At 37.2% G+C, this 21,989-nt stretch overlaps 1 protein-coding gene across 2 annotated transcripts in view; it reads right to left on the reverse strand.

Annotated features, from left to right (window-relative positions):
• Positions 1 to 21,989, reverse strand: part of LOC149849033 (ARM repeat superfamily protein) — an 86,434-nt gene that overhangs the window by 16,176 nt on the left and 48,269 nt on the right. For both annotated transcript variants that reach the window (XM_090013235.1, XM_090013231.1), the window contains exon 5: positions 12,203 to 12,393. In XM_090013235.1, coding sequence (XP_089869361.1) covers positions 12,203 to 12,393 — 191 coding nt within the window. The remainder of the gene's footprint in view (positions 1 to 12,202; positions 12,394 to 21,989) is intronic.

Raw genomic sequence — 21,989 nt, forward strand, 5'->3', positions numbered from 1 at the left:
CCTATGCCCATTCTTGAAAATCAATCTCCCTATTATGTTCTCTTTGGGGCACATCCCGATTATAATGAGTTACGAGTTTTTGGATGCACATGTTATGTACATATTGACAAATCCATGAGGACTAAGTTCCAGGACAAAGCCTCTATTTGCCAATTTGTAGGTTATGCAGATGAATACAAGGGTTACAGGTGCTATGATCCCGTCAACAAGAAGATAAGAATTTTCAGAAATGTTGTTTTTGATGAAAATAGTTTTCTGGGAAAAGAAGCAGACGCCAATCGTGAACATATTGGTGCAGTTGCTGATTGGTATGACCCATGGCTTAGTGCAGAACTTATTTCACAAACTGCCGAACATACTACTTTAACCCCTGAAAGCATACATGGGGAGACGGTTTCGGATGATGCATCACAAACAGAATGTCTGAGATACAAAGGTAATGTGTATACCAGGAGACCCAGAGAGCGAACAAATGAACCTGTTGAAGAACACATTGCATCGTCCAATAACAGAGAAGCACCGAGAAGATCAGGCAGGATAAGGCATCCTATTGAAAAATGGGTTAGTTATGACAACTTTTCTATGGGCTTTCAAATTTTCCTATCCAAGATTGAAAAACACGATGAACCACTTGGTTTTCATCAAGCTATCCAATCCAACAAATGGATTGAAGCGATGAATGAGGAGATCGAGGCACTTCACGAGTGTCAAACATGGGAGATAGTTGGCCGTCCTCCAGATAAAAATGTCGTTGGATGCAAATGGGTATATAAAATTAAATATAAACCGGATGGTAGTATTGAACGGTACAAGGCACGTCTTGTTGCCAAGGGTTTCACTCAAGAATATGGTCATGATTATGATGAAACATTTAGCCCAGTGGTAAAAATGGGAACTATTCGCATTATTCTTGGTTTGGCAATTGAACATGGTTGGACCCTTAGTCAGCTTGATGTTAAGAATGCATTTCTTCATGGGGACTTAAAGGAAGAGGTTTACATGGAGCAACCTCAAGGTTATGCAGAGGGAGACACAAAAGAATATGTATGCAAATTAACCAGAGCTTTGTATGGGTTGAAGCAAGCTTCTAGGTCATGGTTTGAAAGCTTTTCCTTAGAAATTCAGAAACATGGTTTCTTTCGTTCCCAACTTGACCATTCTCTGTTTATATACAGGAATAGTACCACTGTGGTTTTCTTACTCATATATGTTGATGATATTGTGATCACTGGTAATGCTCCAGACCACATTCAACAAATTAAAGCTTTGTTGAGTATGCGGTTCAAAATGAAAGACCTTGGGGAACTGAGATATTTTCTTGGTGTAGAGGTGGACAGACAAGATGAAAAAATGTCATTAACTCAACACAAATACACTCTTGATCTTCTGGCTAAAGCAGGAATGACAGATTGTAAACCTCTACCCACACCCAGTGTTGTCAACCAAAAGCTCAGTATTTGTAATGGTGAGTTATATCCTGATGCAGTTAAATATCGCAGTTTAGTGGGTATGTTGCAATACCTTACTTTTACTCGACCAGACATTGTATACTCTGTTAATCAAGTGTCTCAATTCATGCATGAACCAAAAACTGGTCACATGGATGCTGTCAAACGCATCCTTCGCTATCTAAAAGGAACGGTGGGTGATGGACTCATATATATTCAATCTTCATGGAAGACACCAAAACATGACATACTGGCCTATACAGATGCAGACTGGGCAGGGGATCCAGATGAGAGAAGGTCTGTTTCAGGATACTGCGTTTTCATTGGGAGAAATCTTGTCTCATGGAGTAGCAGAAAACAGAAGGCTGTGGCAAGATCTAGCACAGAGGCAGAGTATAGATCTATGGCAGCTGCCACAGCAGAGGTGACCTGGATTAGGCATCTACTTGCAGAGATGGGAGAGGATATCTCAAATTCGACACTTATGTGTGATAATAGAAGTGCTATACAAATTGCATTCAACCCTATCCATCACAGTCGGACTAAGCATATTGAGATTGATCAACATTTCATCAGACAAAAGATAGCAGACAAAGAGATTGAACCAGTTTATGTGCCTTCAGAAGACCAAGTTGCCGATATGTTTACAAAAGGTCTTACCAGGCACTGTTTCTGGAATCTGAAGGACAAGTTGCACATGGTTCACTCCCATGCACAACTTGAGGGAGGGTATTAGAATATGGAATGGATATGGATCCGATAAAGGATCCATATCCATTCACGAGTTCTGTTTTGTATTTTAAATGTAACATGTGCAACTAATGAAGGGCACCTTCGTCATTGTAAAATTATTGTAACCCTATTAAACCTAATGATGTATTGCTGCAGCTAACAAGTTAATTGAGGCTGCCGATTGCAAAAGCTTCTCTCTCTCTCTCTCTCTCTCTCTCTCTCTCTCTCTCTCTCTCTCTCTCTCTCTCTCTCTCTCTCTCTCTCGATCTGAACAGAACACGTCTGTTCATAGGTAAAATTAACATGTACACTGTCCACGAACGGGTAGCCGCAAAGACGGTGAACTCCTGTGAGGAAGTGTATGGTCCAAGACCAGGTATACCCTCTAGGGCGGAATTCCTTGTGAGGTTATACATGTCCCAGACCAGGTGATCCGGGCGTTGATCTTGTTGTTTGTATTAGTGGCTATCGACCCTGAGAGCGGTCATTTGTGTGGATGCGTGTATCGCAATGATTTTCATTGGATATGGCATTTGTTAGGGACTGATCTCCCAAAGGTTTCGCTGTGAGGTTATACATTTCCCAGATCAGGTGACCCGGCTAGAGTAGGAGATCTCTGTGAGGATGTACACTGTCCACGAACGGGTAGCCGCAAAGACGGTGAACTCCTGTGAGGGAGTGTAGGGTCCAAGATCAGGTATACCCTCTAGGGCGGAAATTCTTTGTCCGGTCGTATATCTCTCGGACCGAACGATCCGACATGGATCTTGTGTTTTTGCTTACCATAAAAAGTTATGGTAAGCTGTGACGATCTTCTAAGATTGTTTGTGATAGCCAACTATGAATTCATAGTTTGGGCTTTCTGTTTTAGCATGATTACATGCTTGACTCAGGTGTGAGAATCAGATCGTTAGCGATTTGAGTTAGGGATCATGTTTTGGACCTTCTATGGAAGGGTGAGCTTTCTGAGAAGGTATGATGCCTTAGTGCGTCATAACGGGTGACGGTTAGCCGCGTAAGACTTTGAGAGATGAGGATAGATTAAGGTCGTTCAGGACAAAGCGTTGGTTAGAAGTAGCGAGTGACAAACTATGTCCTGGTGGTGATTAGATGCAGAGACCTCGTTCTAGGAACGAGGACAAGCTTGTTGCGTAGTAGTTCACAGCTTACGATCAAATGGATCGTATGCTGCGTTGGTCAGTTGCACTGCTTACTTGCGTTGAACTGCTTACTGTTTGCACTACTTACGCATTTGCACTGCTTACTCGCTTGCACTACTTACTCGCTCGCACGCCTTATTCGCTTGTACTGCTTACGTGTTTGCACTATTCACCAGCTTGCATTGCTTACCTGTTTAACTGCATATTTGCTTTAAACTGCGTAACCTACTGAATTAAATGTACTTAATTCAGTTTCCTGTTAGTCTCTCTTGTGCACCTACTAGTTTTTCGCGAAACTAACTCATTCTATGGGTACAGGTGATGATTAGGTACACTACGGGCGATGGCGCGATTGCAAGATGGCTTCAAGACTTCTTCTTCCTGCTCTTAGCTCGCGTCCTGGACGTTTGGGTTTGTATCGGATTTCCCTTAGGATATCCGAATCTTGTAAATTTTGGTTCTTTTAGCTAACGTGCCCAAAGTGTTCAGCTTGCCTTATGATTTATCAAGAGAAAATCTTCCGCTGATTTCATAAACAAACTCTGAAGGAAAGAGATATTTCTAGTCTCTTGCCTGTTTTTCTTAAAAGGTTCGCAAGTTTGAAATTTGGGGCGTTACACCTGGCAACTTCTATACCCAGAAAATATCTAAGTGAACCAAGGTCTTTTGTAACAAAGTGTTTTTGAAGATGAGCCTTTGTGGCTTCAATAGTTTTCACATCATCTCCTGTAAGAATGATGTCATCCACATATACCACCATAACAACTATGCCAGAGTTAGTTTTCTTGATAAATAGTGTATGATCTGCTGCTGACCTATTAAAGTCAAAGCGGGACATCACTTCAAACAACTTTTGAAACCATGCACGAGGACTTTGTTTCAAGCCATAAATCGCCTTTCTCAATCTACATACCTTCTGACACTCCCCCTCAACCTCGAATCCTGGAGGTTGTTGCATGTAAACGGTCTCAGATAGATCCCCATATAGAAATGCATTTTTCACATCTAATTGGTACAAGCTCCAACCATACTGAACAGCTACTGAGAGAACAAGACGAATGGTACCCATCCGTGCAACAGGAGAAAAGGTTTCAAAGAAATCAATACCATATGTCTGAGTATACCCTTTTGCTACTAATCTGGCCTTGTACCTTTCAATAGAACCATCAGATTTGTACTTTATTGTATATACCCATTTACATCCAACAATGTCAGCATCTGCTCGGGAATCAACTAGATCCCATGTATGCTGAGATACTAAAGCATCCATTTCTTCTTGCATAGCCAGCTTCCAGCGATTATCAAGCTCTGCCTGTTGATAGTTCAGAGGAATAGTTTCAGTAGATAAGGCTGAAATAAAAGACTTCATCTGATTTCCAATTCTGGCATCGGAGACAAAATGAGATATGGGATATAAGGTACATTGTCGTGTCCCCTTTCGTAGAGCAATAGGCCTGTTATCATCATCATGAAGATCACTATTGTCAGTAGAACTTACCTCAGGGGAAGAAGAAGAGGAAGACACTTGCGGAGGTGGAGCTCTACGCACATATACCAATGGAGGATTATGAAATCTGGAAGAGGATGAAGTTTGGTTCAGTAATGAGGGCACGAATTCCAAATGAAAAGGAGGTATAGGTAAGGGAAAAGACTCAGTTGGATCAACCTGTAGCGGGGAACCGGTACTGGAGCAATATGGAGTGGATTTCAAGAAAGATACATCCGCACTGACATACTCTCGGTGAGAAATAGGATCATAACATCGATATCCCTTTTGATTTTTGGGATAACCTATAAATATGCATTTTGTAGCTTGAGCAGCTAATTTATCACGGTCAGGGTCAAGTTTGTGTACAAAACAAACACATCCAAATATTTTGGGCGAGAAAGAGAAGAGTGGGGCATTAGGTTTTAGGATATGTAATGGAATTTGATCACCCACGGAAGAAGAAGGCATGCGGTTGATCAGATAACAAGCAGTGGTAATCGCATCACCCCAGTATAACGCAGGAACATTAGATTGAATCATAATGGTCCGGGCAACATCAAGCAAGTGCCTATGTTTTCGCTCAGCCACCCCATTTTGTTGAGATGAATAGGCACAGGAAGTTTGAGGTTGAATGCCATGATCTTAGTAAAATTGTAACAAAACTTTTGATTTAAACTCAAGAGCATTATCAGTGCGAACAATCTTGACAATAGATTCAAATTGAGTTTTTATTTCAAGAATTAAGGATTTGATAATACTTGGAACTTCAGATCGTTCTTTTATTATAAACACCCATGACAACTTAGAGAAGTCACCAACAATAACTAAATAGTATCGACACTGAGTCCTAGTAGGAATCTTACTAGGACCCCATATATCTACATGAAGAAGTTTAAAAACTTTATTACTAGACTGACTTTGATTCGAAGGGAACGAACTTCGATGATGCTTGCCCAGCTGACATGTTTCACACTGAAATGATGTGGTGGAAGGAATTTGAGGAAAGACCGAACGAAGCTTTGACAATGAAGGATGACCAAGACGACGATGTCACTGAACAGGACTGAATGAGTGTTCCACTGCAGCATGAACATTACCCATTGGATGATGTAGGTAGTAAACTCCATTTTCTTCATAACCTCCACCAACCTTCTTCCCCGTCAGCAAATCCTAAAAATGACAACCCATCGGATCAAATATTACTCTACAGTTTTGTTCTTTTATAAGGCAACTAACAGAGAGTAAACTTTGAGGAAAGTTTAGAGCATGAAGAACATTTTGCAACTGTAATGAGGAGGATATAGAAATATTTCCCTGACCAACAATCGGGGAGGAACTCCCATCGGCTAATAAGACTCCTCGATGAGCATTAATATCCTTTAGATCTGAAAAAACAAGTGAATAGATGAGATGCACTGAACCCTAGGTGGAGAGAGAGAGAGAGGAGAGGAAGGGAGAGAGAGAGAGAGACGGCTGCACAAAAATAGAACTCGTTAACTCATATTAGGGCTGCTCTCTATGTTAAATAGAGAGAGGCCAAAAGACTAAATTACATCTAAGTCCATTATTAAATAAAAATATCAAATAACCTCCAAACTAAGAAGATTTAAACTTAAACCACCTATTCTCAACAATATATATATATATATGTAAATAGATATATACATACACTAATTTAACAACCCCCCCCCCCTTCAAACACACGATGAGATCACCGAGAGTTTGCTGAGGAGAAAGTAGAAGCGAGGCGAGGGCAAGGCTTTGGTAAAGAAGTCCGCAAGCTAGTACCCTAAAGTAACATAGGGTAGTTGAATGATACCCCGTAAGTATTCATCTCGAACATAGTGGCAATCCATCTCTGCGTGCTTTGTTCGTTCATGGAAAGTGTAGTTGCTAGCAACGTAAATAGCATTTTTGTTATCGTAACACAACTTCAAAGGAGTAGAGAAGATGGCGCCCATATTTTTAAGCAAACTTCTTAACCAGATAAGCTCAATAGTAGTGGTAGTCATTGCCCGATACTCTACCTCCGTGGAAGAAAGAGAAACTTTCTGTTGCTTCTTACATCTCCAAGAAATTAGTGACTCCCCAAGAAAAACGCAATATCTGTTGTAGAAATACGATCATCAAGGTTGCCCATCAGAGTCAGTATAAGCAAGTAAATTAAGAAATGAAGAGGAGGATAAGAATAGTCTTTTTGTTATTGTGCCCTTCAAATATCCGATAATTTTCATAATTGCTGCCATGTGAATTGAAGTAGGAGCGGTTTGGAATTGACTTGCACGGTAAACAACATAAGTAATATCTGGTCTGGTGATAGATAAATAAGTTAGAGAACCAATCAGTTGACGATAAGGAGTGAGATCTGCTAAAGGAGTTTCATCATTGGCTCTTATTTTGGCGTTGATTATTTCTAGAGTCTCGACTTTCTTGTGGTCAGTTAACCCAGACCGAGCAATAATGTCTTATGTAAGCTTCATCTGAGAAAGAACATATCCTCTAGGAGAGTATGCAACCTCAATCCCTAAAAAATACCTTAGAAAACTAAGATCAGACATATCAAAATTATCTTTTACAATATTTTTAATAAGCTCAATGTATGTTTTATCATTGTCAGTAATGATCATATCATCCACATATAACAATAATATTGTTATATGTTGTCTTGTAGTCTTAACAAATAAAGCAGTGGCAGTATAGCAAAAAGAAAAACCATTAGCAAGAATAACTTTACTAAATAAATCATACCAAGCCTTTGGAGCTTGTTTAAGGCCATAAAGAACTTTGTTAAGTTTTAGAGTATTCTCTTTACCAATCTCAAGACCCGAAGGAAGATCTATAAACACTTCTCCACAAAGATTTCTATTTAAAAAAATATTTAACATCAAGTTGATAAATAGGTCATTGTTTAATAGATGATAAAGTGATCAAAGTTCGTGCACTAGTCATCCTAGCTACCGGAGCAAAAGTGTCTTCATAATCAATCACATATTCTTGGGCGTATCCTTTAGCCACTAACCCATGGTTGCCAGTTGAGGAAGCGGGAGTGGGAAGCGATACGGGAAGCGGGAGCGGGAAGCGAGGCACTTTCAAAATTTTAGGAAGCGGGGAAGCGTGGGACCACTTAGGAGCGATTCGGGAAGTGTCTCGGAAGCGACCTAGGAAGCGTCTCGGAAGCGACCTAGGAAGCGTCTCGGAAGCGAGGGGGAAGCGAAAAAAATAAAAATAAAAAATAAAAAATACAAAAAATGAAAAAAACAAGGGAAGCGAGGGGGAAGCGTGGGGGAAGCGAGGGGGAAGCGTGATGGGAAGCGCGTCCCCCATTAAAGGGAAGCGCGCTTCCCAAAAAAGGGGGACGCTTCCCCCCACGCTTCGGAAGCGCGACGTTTCGCGCTTCCGAAGCGCGCTTCCCCTTTTAGCTAGGCGCTTCCGGTAACCCTGCACTAACCTAGCTTTGTATCTTTCTAGAGTTCCATCACTCTTAGTTTTGACCTTATATACCCATCTACACACAATAACCTTTTTACCTAAGTGTTGGCTTACAATGGCCCAAGTGTTTGCTTTGTTAAGTGATTCTAACTCAAGTTTAATAGCTTCAATCCAATGCAGGTGTTCCTTAGCTTCTTTAAATGTAAAAGGCTCATAATAGGAATGTATCATCATGAGACAAGTTCTATATGTAGGAGAAAAGGAGTCATATGACACGAATTTTTGTGGAGGTCTACTATTTTGAGAAGATCTCCTAAGTTGGTTTTCTTCAACTTGTTCTCCTAAGGAGAAATCTTGAGAATATCTTTCAAAAGCATTTTGATGTTCATTTCCCTCATGTCAGGTATAAACGTTAATATCATTAAGACTCTCATTGTGAGAATCATCAATAATATGTGACACATCATTATTGTGATGTGAAGTATCATTACAAGAATTGTCACAAATTAAATCATTTTGAGACTTAGTTCTAGGTACTAAGTCAAATAGGAATGAGTAATTAATATTTTCTTTAGGTCTGTAAATTTCAAAACCATTTTGTTCTTCAAGAAAAGTTACATTTCTTGAGACATAAAGCTTATTGTTTTGTATATCATAACACCTATAACCATGTTGATTTTCACCGTAGCCAATGAAAGCACATTCAAGAGTTTTTTGTGATAATTTATCTTGTCCTCGAAAGAGAGCAAAGCATTTGCATCCGAAAATTCTCAGTCTATTGTAATCTGCAGATATTTTAAATAATTTTTCATAAAGGGAGACATTTTTTAAAGAAAGGGCATACGGTTTATAAGATAAGTTGTGGTAAGAATAGCTTCGGTCCAAAAAAATTTAGAAATATTTTTAGAAACAAAAAGAGTTCTTGTTATTTCAATTAGATGCCAATGTTTCCTTTCGGCTAGACCATTTTGTTGAGGAGTTTTCGGACAAGATCTTTGGTGTATAATTTCATTTAGTTTAAGGTAGTTTTGAAATTCTTTTGACATGTATTCTCTTCCAGAATCGGATCTAAAAATAGCTTTGTTGTTTTGAAATTGATTTTGAATAAGAACATGAAATTCCTTAAAATTAGAAAAGACGTCGAATTTGTTCTTAATAAAATACACCCATGTGTATCTAGTAAAGTCATCAATAAAATAACATAGTAAGAATACTCTCTATTGGACATAACGAGTGTCGGTCCCCATACATCAGAATGCACAAGTTCAAACGGTCTTTTTGAAATAAAGTTACTATGTGAATACGAAAGTGAATGTATTTTGCCAAGTATGCAATCATTGCAAGTAAATGTGTTCTCATTACAAAATTTTTCCAAAAAAAGAAAAAAGATACAACTTGAAAATACTAGGATGTCCAAGCCTCTTGTGTCAAGTCTCAATATCTTTGGATTGAACATGATTACAAAAAGATTTAGATAGAAAAGACAAAAAATTCATATAGTATAGGTCTCCTCTTTTATGGCCTTGCCCAATCCGCTTCCCGGACCAGAGATCCTGCACATAACAATGGGTAGGTGAAAAAGAGACTACATCCAAAATCGGTGATTTGAGAGAACGAATAAAGATTTAAGTTAAATTTTGGAATAATTCTTATTTTTGGAACCCAAAACTCTTTGTTTCGATTATAAACTTTTTTCAAGGTTTCTAATTCCTTCAATATCTAGAGATGTTCCGTTGGCAGTGGAAACAAAGGATTCAAAGGTATTGAGACTTGGTTTTAATAAAAGAGATGCATTTGAAATCATATGGAAAGAGGCACCCGAGTCAAGAATCCAAGAGGACATACTTGGGATGGAAGATATTGCAGCACCAGAGGTGAAAGGTGTAGAAGAATTCATACTTATGAATTGTTGGAGTTTCAGTAAGATGTGCAATAGAGTCTTTTATATCTCCATCTTTCTTAGAATCTTCACTTGAATTGTTTGGAGTCTCTCCAACGAAAACCACCATTTTCTTGAGCTTAGGACAATCCGGCCGAATATGGCTTGGTTCATTACAATGGTGACATACAATTTTTCTTCCACCTCCATTATTATTTTTCAAAAAATGAGGTGGTTTATATGGCCTAACATTGTTTTCCAGTCTTGATACCGCATGTACTTCACCAATATCCTTTTTCAAGGCCAAGTGGGTTTCTACTTGGCACAAATCGGTTAAAATTTCACTAAGAGGAGTAGAAAACCTATGGAGAAGAGACTCTCTTAGTTGTTCAAACTCGAGACGAAGCCCATGAATAAATTGGAAAAATCTTTATCTTTTCATTTGCTCTTGCCTCATGGCAATAGCACTGCCTTCCCATTATGGTTTGAGAAGGGCAAGTTCATCCCATAATGACGATATGGCACTATAATAGTCCCTATAATACTCATGTGTCCTTGCTTAGTTCCTCTTACCTTTTCTTGTAAAAAGAAGTGTCTAGCAAGATCACGTTGGGTGTACGTACCTTTCATGAAAAACTAAGCTTCATTGGCTTTCTTGAATTTAGCAAGATTAGCGCATATTTTTAGCTCCACATTATTCATTAACCATGCCAATATCTTGGCCGGCTCGCTTTCCCAATCTTCCAATTTTGATTGATATTCTTGAATAGCTTTGGCCTTCTCTTCTTCATTTAAGGCCTTCTCTTCATTGTCTTCATTCTTTGTAAGCTTCAATTGTGGTTCCAGAATGGTTTTACACACATGACCCCAAAGTTTTTTACCTTTGAGGTTATTTTTTATGGCGGCCGCCCACATACGATAATTTGTCCCATTCAATTTAAATGAGAGATCTATTTTTGAATCCAGGTCGGCCATCTTTGGAGAAGATCAATGATGAGCAAAAGAGTGATACAATTATCTTCAAATATGAGCAAGAGGGGAGCCAATGATATGCTTTCACAACCAAGGCTCTGATACCATGTCACGAAATGCTAAGAAAAAAAAAATGTCTCAAAGAGACTAGCAAATGCATACACAAACAAATAGCCACTAATGGGTAAGATTACAGCAAACCACAAAGTGGCAAATGAGCAAAGAGAGAGGAGCTAGAAAAATGTATAGCATTCACTTAAGAATAGCTTCAAAGAAGCTTGAAATACAAAGGGGAATATCCCCTTATTTATACACAAGAGAGGACCTTGGAGGGGCTCTCATATGAACGCTGGAGGGTCCAACGTTCATATGTGGGCCCACTTACATGAGAAAAAAAGAAAAAGGAAAAAATAAAAGGAAAAAAATATTATATACAAGAATGCGTGAAAGTGTGAAAAGACACTTTTACCCTAGTGAGAATATATATATATAGAGAGAGAGAGAGATACATACATATATATATATAATATATGTATAAATGTCTCTCTATATATGTAAATAGATATATACATACACTATAATTTAACAGAGATCACATAGGGATATATTTTAGAACAACTTGTGTTCTTCCAAAAACAATGGTGAGTCAACTGAACATTGAATTGTTTTCATTGACTTCATAATCATATGCATTTGAATCAGCTATTTTATGTTAGGAAGATGATGTCGTAGCAGAAATGAAGTTCAGTTATATGACCAATACAAGTTCTTGATTTTTCCAAGAGTGTTTGAGGTGGCCTAAACAATAAGTACTTGCATTGTTGTGCATGTGACTCAGAGCTAATGTGGATTATGGGAGTGCATGGATCAACTTAATTTCCCAGACCAGGGAATGGCCAAGGTGTATAGAAAAGCATGAACTAAGGTTTTGAAGGAAATACCTGAAATATGAATATGAAGATAAAAGTATTGGTGTATGTTCCCCTCATGCATGCAAGTGCTTTTGTCTATAGATATGGCTTAAGGTGGTCCCTTGAGAACTTTTGCAATTATATGTTTAAACAATATCAGAAAATGAAAAGTTGGCACATACCAACTGCTGCAAGGATTTTTTTGCTGTGTACATGTCACCAAAAGCACAGACATCTCAATAGCATGATGCCAAAGTTCATCACTAGCAGCAATATTCCGACAGCAGGCATCAAGTATTACATCTGCATACCAACCAAGTTCAGCTGCATTCATGTTCTTTGATATATGTACAAAACTAATCATGGCCTGGCCCTGAAATCAAGAACAACTGTGAGCCATACTTCTAGGAAGTCAAGACCAATGTTGACAATTAATCAAGAAAATAGTAAAGATGATAACAGAAGTAGCCAAAAACAAGTGGGAGGGGCAGGATTCAAGAACTGCTTAGTTATTGCTGTATTGAGTTAGCTTTTGTCTAGAAAATAATTCTTATAGTTAATCCCACTAGGCAAGTTAGAAGAAAACAATGCAACATGCTATGGAACTGACTCTATGACCTCCTTACTCTTCTTTGATCCATCTTAGGGTCGAATAGCAACTTTAACTTGGGCAAGAGTACACTGTGTCTGGAAACTAGGGAAATAACCACCGTGTCTCCTTTCCTTGAAGTCTACAACAAGTGGGAGAGCAAGATTCAAACCTATGTAGAAAAGCTTCAACCTAGTTACAGTCTGTTGTTTTTAACCACTAAGCCACTCCCCGGGATGCTTACTTCAGTGACAACTTCATTCCCAATGTTGGGGATCCCTTGACCTGCCAGCTTTCATGCCTGGTCAGTACCAAGAAGAAAAGGCTCACTTGTTTAGTATCTGCCTCTGGATGTACATTAGTGTAAAAGTATCTTCAAAAAGACACTACAATGAAAAAAGTGTGCACAAATGCACAACAAGGACACTTAGAACACTCGTGCACAAAGGCACAACCCACAATATCTCACAAATGCACTAAGGCATAAAAAGGAATGAAAAACTTTATTAGATAATGCTTGGGCTTTGTCTCAAAGCCTTTCGAAATACACAAGGGGAGAGCCCCTTTAAATAGAGAAGTGGAGACCTTGAGGCTCCACTTCTAGTCCTTGGGACGGTTGGAGGGGCCCAACAACTAGAATGTGGGCCCCCCAAGGTACATGATATCCTAAAATAAAATAAAAAAGATAAAAATAAAATAAGAAAATAGAAAATAATTACAACATATTCAATAATATGAATATGTGCAAAATGACTAAAATACCCCTACAACTATTACAAGAAATATATATTATATATATACGTAGGTAGATACATGTACATATATATGAAATATATATGTGCATGTATCTTCCTATATATATAAAATAAAATATATATAGAATTACAATGATTTGGTATTACAATTTAACACCCCCCTCAAACTTAGGGCATGATGACCGAAAGTTTGCTAAGAAGGAAGTTGAATTGCGAAGAACGCAGTGCTTTGGTGAAGAAATTTGTCAACTGATATTTTGAAGTTACATACGGAAGATCTATGACTCATTTCGGATATGCTTCTCGAACATAGTGATAGTCTATCTCAATGTGTTTAGTTCGCTCATGAAATGTATGATTTCTTTCAATATAAATTGTTAAAATATGTGTACTCGTACACATATATGTATGTTGAAATATAATCCTTAAATGTACATGTATATATTTATATATATATATATATATAAAGATACGTATACATATATATATGTATACGTATCTCTATTTATATATATATATATATATATATATAAATATATATATATTTTTTCTCTTCCTAAAATACCCTCAAGGGTATTCTTGTAATTTGTCATTTTACGCATATTCCAATTGGAATATGCATGTAATTCTTCTTTTATTTTTAGTTTCTTTTTTTATTATTTTTTGTGGTTTGCACCACCTAGGGAGGCTCCCCAAAGAGTCGTTGGGGAGCCCCCAACGGTCACTGGGGTCTCCCCCTTTGTATTCTTCACTCCTTGGAGGAGCGTTTGCTCCATTGTATAGGGTTTTTTACCCTCTTCTTCCTTTTTCTTCAATAATATTCAACTTATGACTTTAAGTCATATTTACCCCTTTTATGGGTTTATGTATTAGCACATGATGTGGTTGTGTTGTTCCATTGAGTGGGTTTATTCGCACTTCATGTGCATGTGTATGGGTTCATTATTGAACCTAATATATTCAAAGTCACTTTCTAACATGGTATCAGAGCGAGGTTGAGATCGAGTTGCTCTTTGGTGCATCGGGAAGCGTGGTATTCAAGAATTTTTTAAAGAAAAATGGTGAAGTATTCATTTCTCTCTCTTTTCTTTCTTAAAGTTATTCGGTATGCATTCTATTTCTTTAAGTATTGTATGAAGAATTTAATATGTTCTTTTTTTATGTGTACTCTTTGTCATTATGTCTTTTTATAAAAATTTAAGTTACTTGATACTCTATTGAATCTTTTTCGTATACATACTTTTTCGTATGTTTTTCTTTGAAAAATTTTAAAATGATAACTTGTTTGGCGAAAAATTAGATATATGATTGCTCAAAACTTAATGGGTCGGTAAAAATTTATGACCATTGAAGCCTTGAATTTATATTTTAAACCTAACTTTGTTTATAAGAATACCTTTTATATATGATAAGTCTTTAAAGAAAGGTATGTTAAGATTAAAATGTTTGTGAGATGTAGTTTTTCGAAAAATGCTTGGCATATATGAAAAATTCCTTAATAAGTTTTGATTCACTTACCTAATGTATCCTTTTTATATGAGCAACATTTAATTAAGAAAGTTTTTTTTTTATTTTTATAATTCCAGTTGAAATAGTCTTATGGAATATGGTGATTTTCTTTGCATCTTTATACTCTTAAAAGATTGTTCAATTTGATTTAAAGAGCTTGTCTCATTATAAAATTTATGGTCTTCACTAATGTTTGTTGCGTACTTATTACATTAGAAGTTGGTAATAATCTATTAAGTCATGTTTTTTGATAAAACTTAAGAGCTTTTGAATTTTTCCTCAATAAATGTTTAATTTTATAGATCTATGTCATAGTACAATCTTACTTTATCATAAGGTTTTTTAACAAATCTATTATTCTTCTTTGTTGGGATTTCTCTCACTTTAGTGGAGTTTCCCACTTCTTTGGGAATTTTGTGTGTTTTTTGAGCTCTCTTTAAGGAGCATTTCGGTCCTTATAATCTTATTGTGAGTATATACTCTTTTATGAAGATTTCATGGTTGTTGTGAGAAGATTGGTTGTGAGCATCATTTTTTAAGTTACAATAGTGGATTTCATAAGATTTTCAAACTTCACCATCTTTATGAATGCCTATATTGGCCTAAGTTTGTTATTTGCTCATTCAAGATTATTGTCATTTAAAAATCTTGCATTGCATAAAAGTGCATCTATTATCATTTGGTGTGCATTTAATTGCACTTTATATTTATCATAGTTGAGGCTTGTTTTTGACTTTTTGATTATTCCAAATCGGTTCTTACGCATGATGTTGCTTAATATTTCATAATTGTGTTAGTTGCGTAATAAGTCTTTTTTGTATAAATGACTTCTTTTGAAGATTAAGCATAATTCGTGTTTATGCAAAATTGTTGTTATAAAGCATATTATTGTGATTGATTATATTGAACCTTTGATTCAATTTTTAATCGGTCCTCTTTTCTTTGAAAAATGATTCCCTAAGTGTCCATTGCCTTTTTATGACATTTATTTTTATCCATCACAAGTTATATGATGCATCAATCCTTTTTGTATGGCCTTATTTTTATATTAGAGATGTTTGTTGAGGTGAGTTAAGGGCACCTTGTGTTATGTCATTTTAGCTTGTCCAAATTACCATATTATAGATGGTTGTTGAGGTGAGTTATGGGCACCTTGGGACTCTAAAATGATTTGTTATATGATCTCTAATTATGAGTGTGTCACTCATTTTTTCTCTTTTGGCCATTGATCTAATGGATGCTCTCATTTACATGTAAATGTGATGGATATATGGTGTTTGAAACCTTAAATGTTTTAAGGTATATTAAAATCAAGGTTTTGGGGATTATTGCCCAACCTTTTATTGTTTATGTATCATATGAGTGCATTTGCACATTTATGTTTTGTGCTTTTGTGCACAAGTGTTCTTGGTGTGTGTATATTCACACATTTATTCCAAAATGATATTGTTATGGGTATTCTTTTTGAAGAATATTATTTCAAGGTTTAATTTATATGTTTTTTATTACAAGTTTTATTGCATCAAAAGTCTTTTCCTTTTATGCCCCTTATCTAAGTGTCATCATATGTAGACAAGAATTTTATTACACCTTCGTGTGTTGGTAGCCCTTTGTTGGTTTTTGCTCTCTTGGTCTAGTAGTTGAACACACTTGTCTTGAGTGTTATTATATGTAGACAAGGCACGTTGATTCACACCATGGTGTGTGATTTTAGCCTATGTTGGCATTTGTGTCCTTGTTCTAGTCGCTGAGATGTATGCCCATGGTTGGCTTATTTCACTCATTTCAAGTGACATCTTATGTAGACAAGAGATGTATTGTGTTTTAACCCATGGTTGGCTTGATACTCTTGTTCTAGTAGCTGAACATACTTGGTTTTGAGTGTATTTTTACGTAGACAAGAGATGTTTTTGGTCCATGTTGGCGTGTATTTTCTTGTTCTTGTCGTAGATGCACTCATTTCAAGTATTATTATATGTAGACAAGAGGTTCTTTTGCACACCTTTGTGTGTGTCTTGAGCCTTTAATGACATTATATTTATATTCTTGGTCTAGTAGCTTATACACTTGATTTATGAGTTTTGGAGGACTAATGAGGTAGTTGCTTGTAATGGATGAACTATTGTTGAAATTTGCAAAATTTCATTCATGACTTGTGTTTTAAGATATTCAAGTGAATCATATCCTTGATATGCATATTCTAAAATCAAATTGATTTTTTGGTATTTAATCTATATATTAAGTGCTTATGGTTTTCTTGCCACTTCTGTATGCAAAATGTGTTTTTTGTCAATTGAGTGAGATTTTCCTAAATGGGTAAGATTCTCTACTCAAATAACACTCTTCGTTTTGCCTCGTAAATGGATTTAAAACCTTGTGAACTCTTGTGTTTATTTTGTCTAAAGTATGCTTGGAGACTTCGTTTCTCTTGTTTGGCACTTCATTACATGTTTGGAGCATGTTCATTAATGATTCCTTTAAGTATTAATTCATTTCATGATAGTATATGCATATGCTCTTTATGGCCTTTTAGGCTCTCATTCAATAAAGCATATGTAACTTATGCCTCTTCGTAGGCTTACTGTGGTGTCCCTTAGGGGACCAGTGTGTTATTCCCCATTATGGGGTTATGGTTGTCCAATGTTGGACCTTATGAATGCATTATGCATTCTTGCAATTCATTTTCGCATAATTTGCTTCCGCTCACTCTTTAACATGATGTATGATATTGAAACTTTGGTTTTCTAAATTTACTTTTCATGCTAAAATAATTATCCTATCATGTGCTTCAAATTTCTATGCATAAGTTATATTTTTGCACCATTGTTTTGCGGATGTGTCATCCGATATGGTTTCAATTAATCTTGTTAGAAATGTTCCATTTGAGTAAAGTGCAAAGATATGTTTTACTTGTTTCTTTGTTGTTATTCCACGGGATCTTGGAGATAGGATAAAAGGAAGTACCCCGGATGGATCGGGACATATGTTCACCATTAGAAGGCAATTGGAAGAAGGCATTTACAAGTTTCAATAGCATCCTTACGGAAGCCACTTGGAGTCTTGCGCCTTTTTGTTCAATCTTTTCGTTTCCCCGCAAAGATTGAGGGGGGGTGTTAAAATATGTGTACTCGTACACATATATGTATGTTGAAATATAATCCTTAAATGTACATGTATATATTTATATATATATATATAAAGATACGTATACATATATATATATATGTATACGTATTTCTATTTATATATATATATATATAAATATATATATATATATATATATATATATTTTCTCTTCCTAAAATACCCTCAAGGGTATTCTTGTAATTTGTCATTTTACGCATATTCCAATTGGAATATGCATGTAATTCTTCTTTTATTTTTAGTTTCTTTTTTTATTATTTTTTGTGGTTTGCGCCACCTAGGGAGGCTCCCCCAAAGAGTCGTTGGGGAGCCCCCAACGGTCACAAATGTGACCGTTGGGGGCTCCCAACGACTCCTTTGGGAGCCCCCTATGTGGCTCCTCTCTTGTGTTATAAATAGGGGTCTCCCCCTTTGTATTCTTCACTCCTTGGAGGAGCGTTTGCTCCATTGTATAGGGTTTTTTACCCTCTTCTTCCTTTTTCTTCAATAATATTCAACTTATGACTTTAAGTCATATTTACCCCTTTTATGGGTTTATGTATTAGCACATGATGTGGTTGTGTTGTTCCATTGAGTGGGTTTATTCGCACTTCATGTGCATGTGTATGGGTTCATTATTGAACCTAATATATTCAAAGTCACTTTCTAACATAAATTGCACAATTGTTATCACAGCATAGCTTGGTGGGCCCTTCTACGTTGATCCTCATGTCTTCTAATAGTTGATGAATCCATACAATTTTCATGATAGTAGTTGTCATAACTCGATATTTAGCTTCGATAGAGGATAAAAACACTTTTTGTTGCTTCTTACATCTCCATGAGATCAGCGAATCTTCTAAAAACACACAAAAACCAATCGTGGAGTGACGGTTATTTGGGTTACCTCTCCAGTCAGAGTCAGTATAAGCAATTAATTTCAACTTAGAGGAAGAGGATAAGAAAAAACCCTTATTTAATGTACCCTTTATGTATCTGATGATCCGCAAAATGACACTCATGTGAACAGATGTTGGTGCATGTTGAAATTAGCTTGCAGTATGAACTGCATGAGAAATATCTAGTCTAATAATATTTAGATACATCAACGATCCCACAAGTTGTCTGTAGGGAATGGGATCTGTGAGAGGAGTGTCATCATCAATTTTCATTTTGGCTCTCACTATAGCAGGAGTTTCACAAACTTTAGTATTTGTAATACCTAACCTATCAAGAATCTCAAAGGCAAGCTTAGTTTGAGATAAAAAATACCTTATATGAGAGTATGCTACGTCAATACCCAAAAAATAGGTTAGAAATCCCGTCAAACATCTCAAATCTATCCTTTAAAATTTATTTTATGCTTTTAACTCCTTTAGAATCACTTCCAGTTATTAGCATATCATCCACATATAAAAGCAGTATTATTATCCCTGCAATGGTTTTTCTAACAAACAAAGCAATGTCACAGGATGAGAATCCATTTTCTAACATTATAGAATTAAATCTATCATACCAAGTGTAACGCCCCAAAATTTCAAACTTTATAAACCCTTTGAAATAGTTAAAAAAATCCTTTTCTTTACAGAGTTTATTTCTAAAATCAGCGAAAACGATTTCTTTAAAAGAAAAAAGACAAGTTTGACAACTTTGGGCACGTTAGCGAGGGAACAAGGATTTACCATGGACGATCTGTAATTTACTTAGGAAACCATTTCTTCTATAAAAAAAATGTCAAGTTTGTACAAAATCTGGATTCCTCTAGGGAAACCGTAACAAAAACCCAAAATGTTCAGGAGAAGTACGAGCAGAAACAGTGGATCCTAAGGTCATCTCGCAGTCGCGTCATCACCTGTTGTGCACCTATTCATCACCTGTACCCATGAAATAGGCTAGTTTCGCGAAAAACTAGTAGGTGAGCACAAGAACAGAAAGAACTGAATAAGGCATAAATAATTAATGCAGCAAGTAGTAACTAAACAGTAAGCGAAAAGAGCAACTAAGCAATTAAGCTAAGTGATTCCACTTAAGCAAGTAAGTCAAGCAAATATGTTGATCAAGAAAGCTTAAACAAGCAGTTTGCATAAGCAAGCTAAGCAGATAAACTGAGGAAGCAAGCTACGCAACTAAGTCAAGCATGAAATCTAACACATAAGCTGAACTGCACGCGACCTAAAAGCTAGAAAGCCGAGTGTGTAACAAACTGAAAGGTGGGCATGCTCAATTTAGTTATTTTTTGTTAACCAACCATGCAGGTACATACATAGCACGTGAGTCGAAACAGCCGAGACCAAGCCAAGAGTTCATTATGCTATGTATTTTAAGATACCTCGGTTGTCTGACTGAATCCTATTCCTAAAGGGACGACTGATGGTCGAAAGAGTAAGCCCCCAAAGGCCTGACAGGGATACATCCACTGCAAATAGTCATTTATGGCATGTCTATCGGAGTTGGTACCCTTTGTCCTCTCTCTTGATGAAGCCAGGTTGAATCGAGCGCGACGGGGTTTCTTAACCGCCGCCTCATTCTTCATGCCCTGGTCCATTAGACCAAATAAGCAACTTGCCTATAAAGGCGATCCCATTTTTTATGTGTTTTCAACAACGTGCACAAAGCACTAATCGAGGTCATAAGACCATCTCATTCAATCGTCGTAGTACTAACATGCCTCGCATGTTCAAGAGTACACTACGAGGAAAGGGATATAGGTCCTCAATAGGAGCCTCAGCAGTGTGTTTCGCAAAGATATAATGTTTTAGAAAGTTATTTTAACATTCTAAATCTTTCGAAACGATCAACAACTTGCCCACATATGGCATGCGATTTTCTCGAATCTCGCATTCGATAACGCAGTGTCTGGATGCTACGCAAGTCTCGAGAATGGTCTCAGTGAATGGGCTTCGCAAAAGAACTCATCGCCCAACAGCTTGATCTTGCCCCAGATCAAGGATTTCCCCGAAACATATCGAGTATACGAAAATAGTAGAAAAGGTACTCCTCCCGAATACGCTGAGTCAAGGAGGCTTAGATGCAATAGCGCATCACTCAAAAAGGAGCTCAAACTTTACCGGCAAAACTACGCAATCGAAGAACTGGGAACCTCGCAAAGGACCCAATTAACTTCAAGGTTGTGTCGTTTAAGCCTCAAATCCACCATGGTTGCGAGAGCGAGAATGGTGGAGGTCGAAGCACATTCCATGAGGTCAAAACCATGGAATTCTACGTGAAGAATGCAACAGGGAAAAGCATGTGTGATGGCAAGGCAAAAACGAAAGACAATAATGTTAAAAGCAAGAGCCTGGGCGCGAAGCACGACGACAAAGCAAAATAATAGAAATAAGAAGTGCGAAAGTAAAAGACAAGGATCGCGAAACTGCATCCTTGAGCAAAAGACAGAAAGCAGTAAATGCGAAAGCAAAAGCCTGGGCGCAAAGCGCGGCGGCAAACAAAAACAAAAAATGCGAAAGCAAAGGACAAAGATCGTGAAACCGCGTCCTTAAGCAAAAGACAGTAAGTAGTAAATACGAAAGCAAAAGCCTGGGCGCAAAGCGCGGCGGCAAACAAAAACAGGAAATGTGAAAGCAAAGGACAAGGATCGCGAAACCGCGTCCTTGAATTAAATGCATACTTATATACGTATATGTATATAAATATGTAATTAAGTCATTTCGATCTTTAATTATTTAAGCTCGATTCAATTATTTAAGTCCTTTTGCAATTTTTCCTACCTTAGGGTATCGCGAGGAAGAAGTCGTCTACGAGCGTAGGTGATCGTTGGTTCGGTTCGCGGGGTGCGTACGAGCTCCGTTACGCAGACTGCAAAAGTACGTTTTTAGCATGCACTTAAACGACTAAGTAAGGACAGGGAGAAGACTCGGCTTCTCCGAAATACAAGGCAGGGCCAACAGTCCCTGGTGACTTGAAACAGAACGGGGCAAGAGCCAATGGCTCCTACTAGCTCGTAAAAGAGGAGGGGTAAGGGCTTGCCCTTGC

This window comes from Nuphar pumila, chromosome 1 (genome assembly GCF_984573655.1).
Source record: "Nuphar pumila chromosome 1, dmNupPumi1.hap1.1, whole genome shotgun sequence".
Classification (NCBI taxonomy): domain Eukaryota; kingdom Viridiplantae; phylum Streptophyta; class Magnoliopsida; order Nymphaeales; family Nymphaeaceae; genus Nuphar; species Nuphar pumila.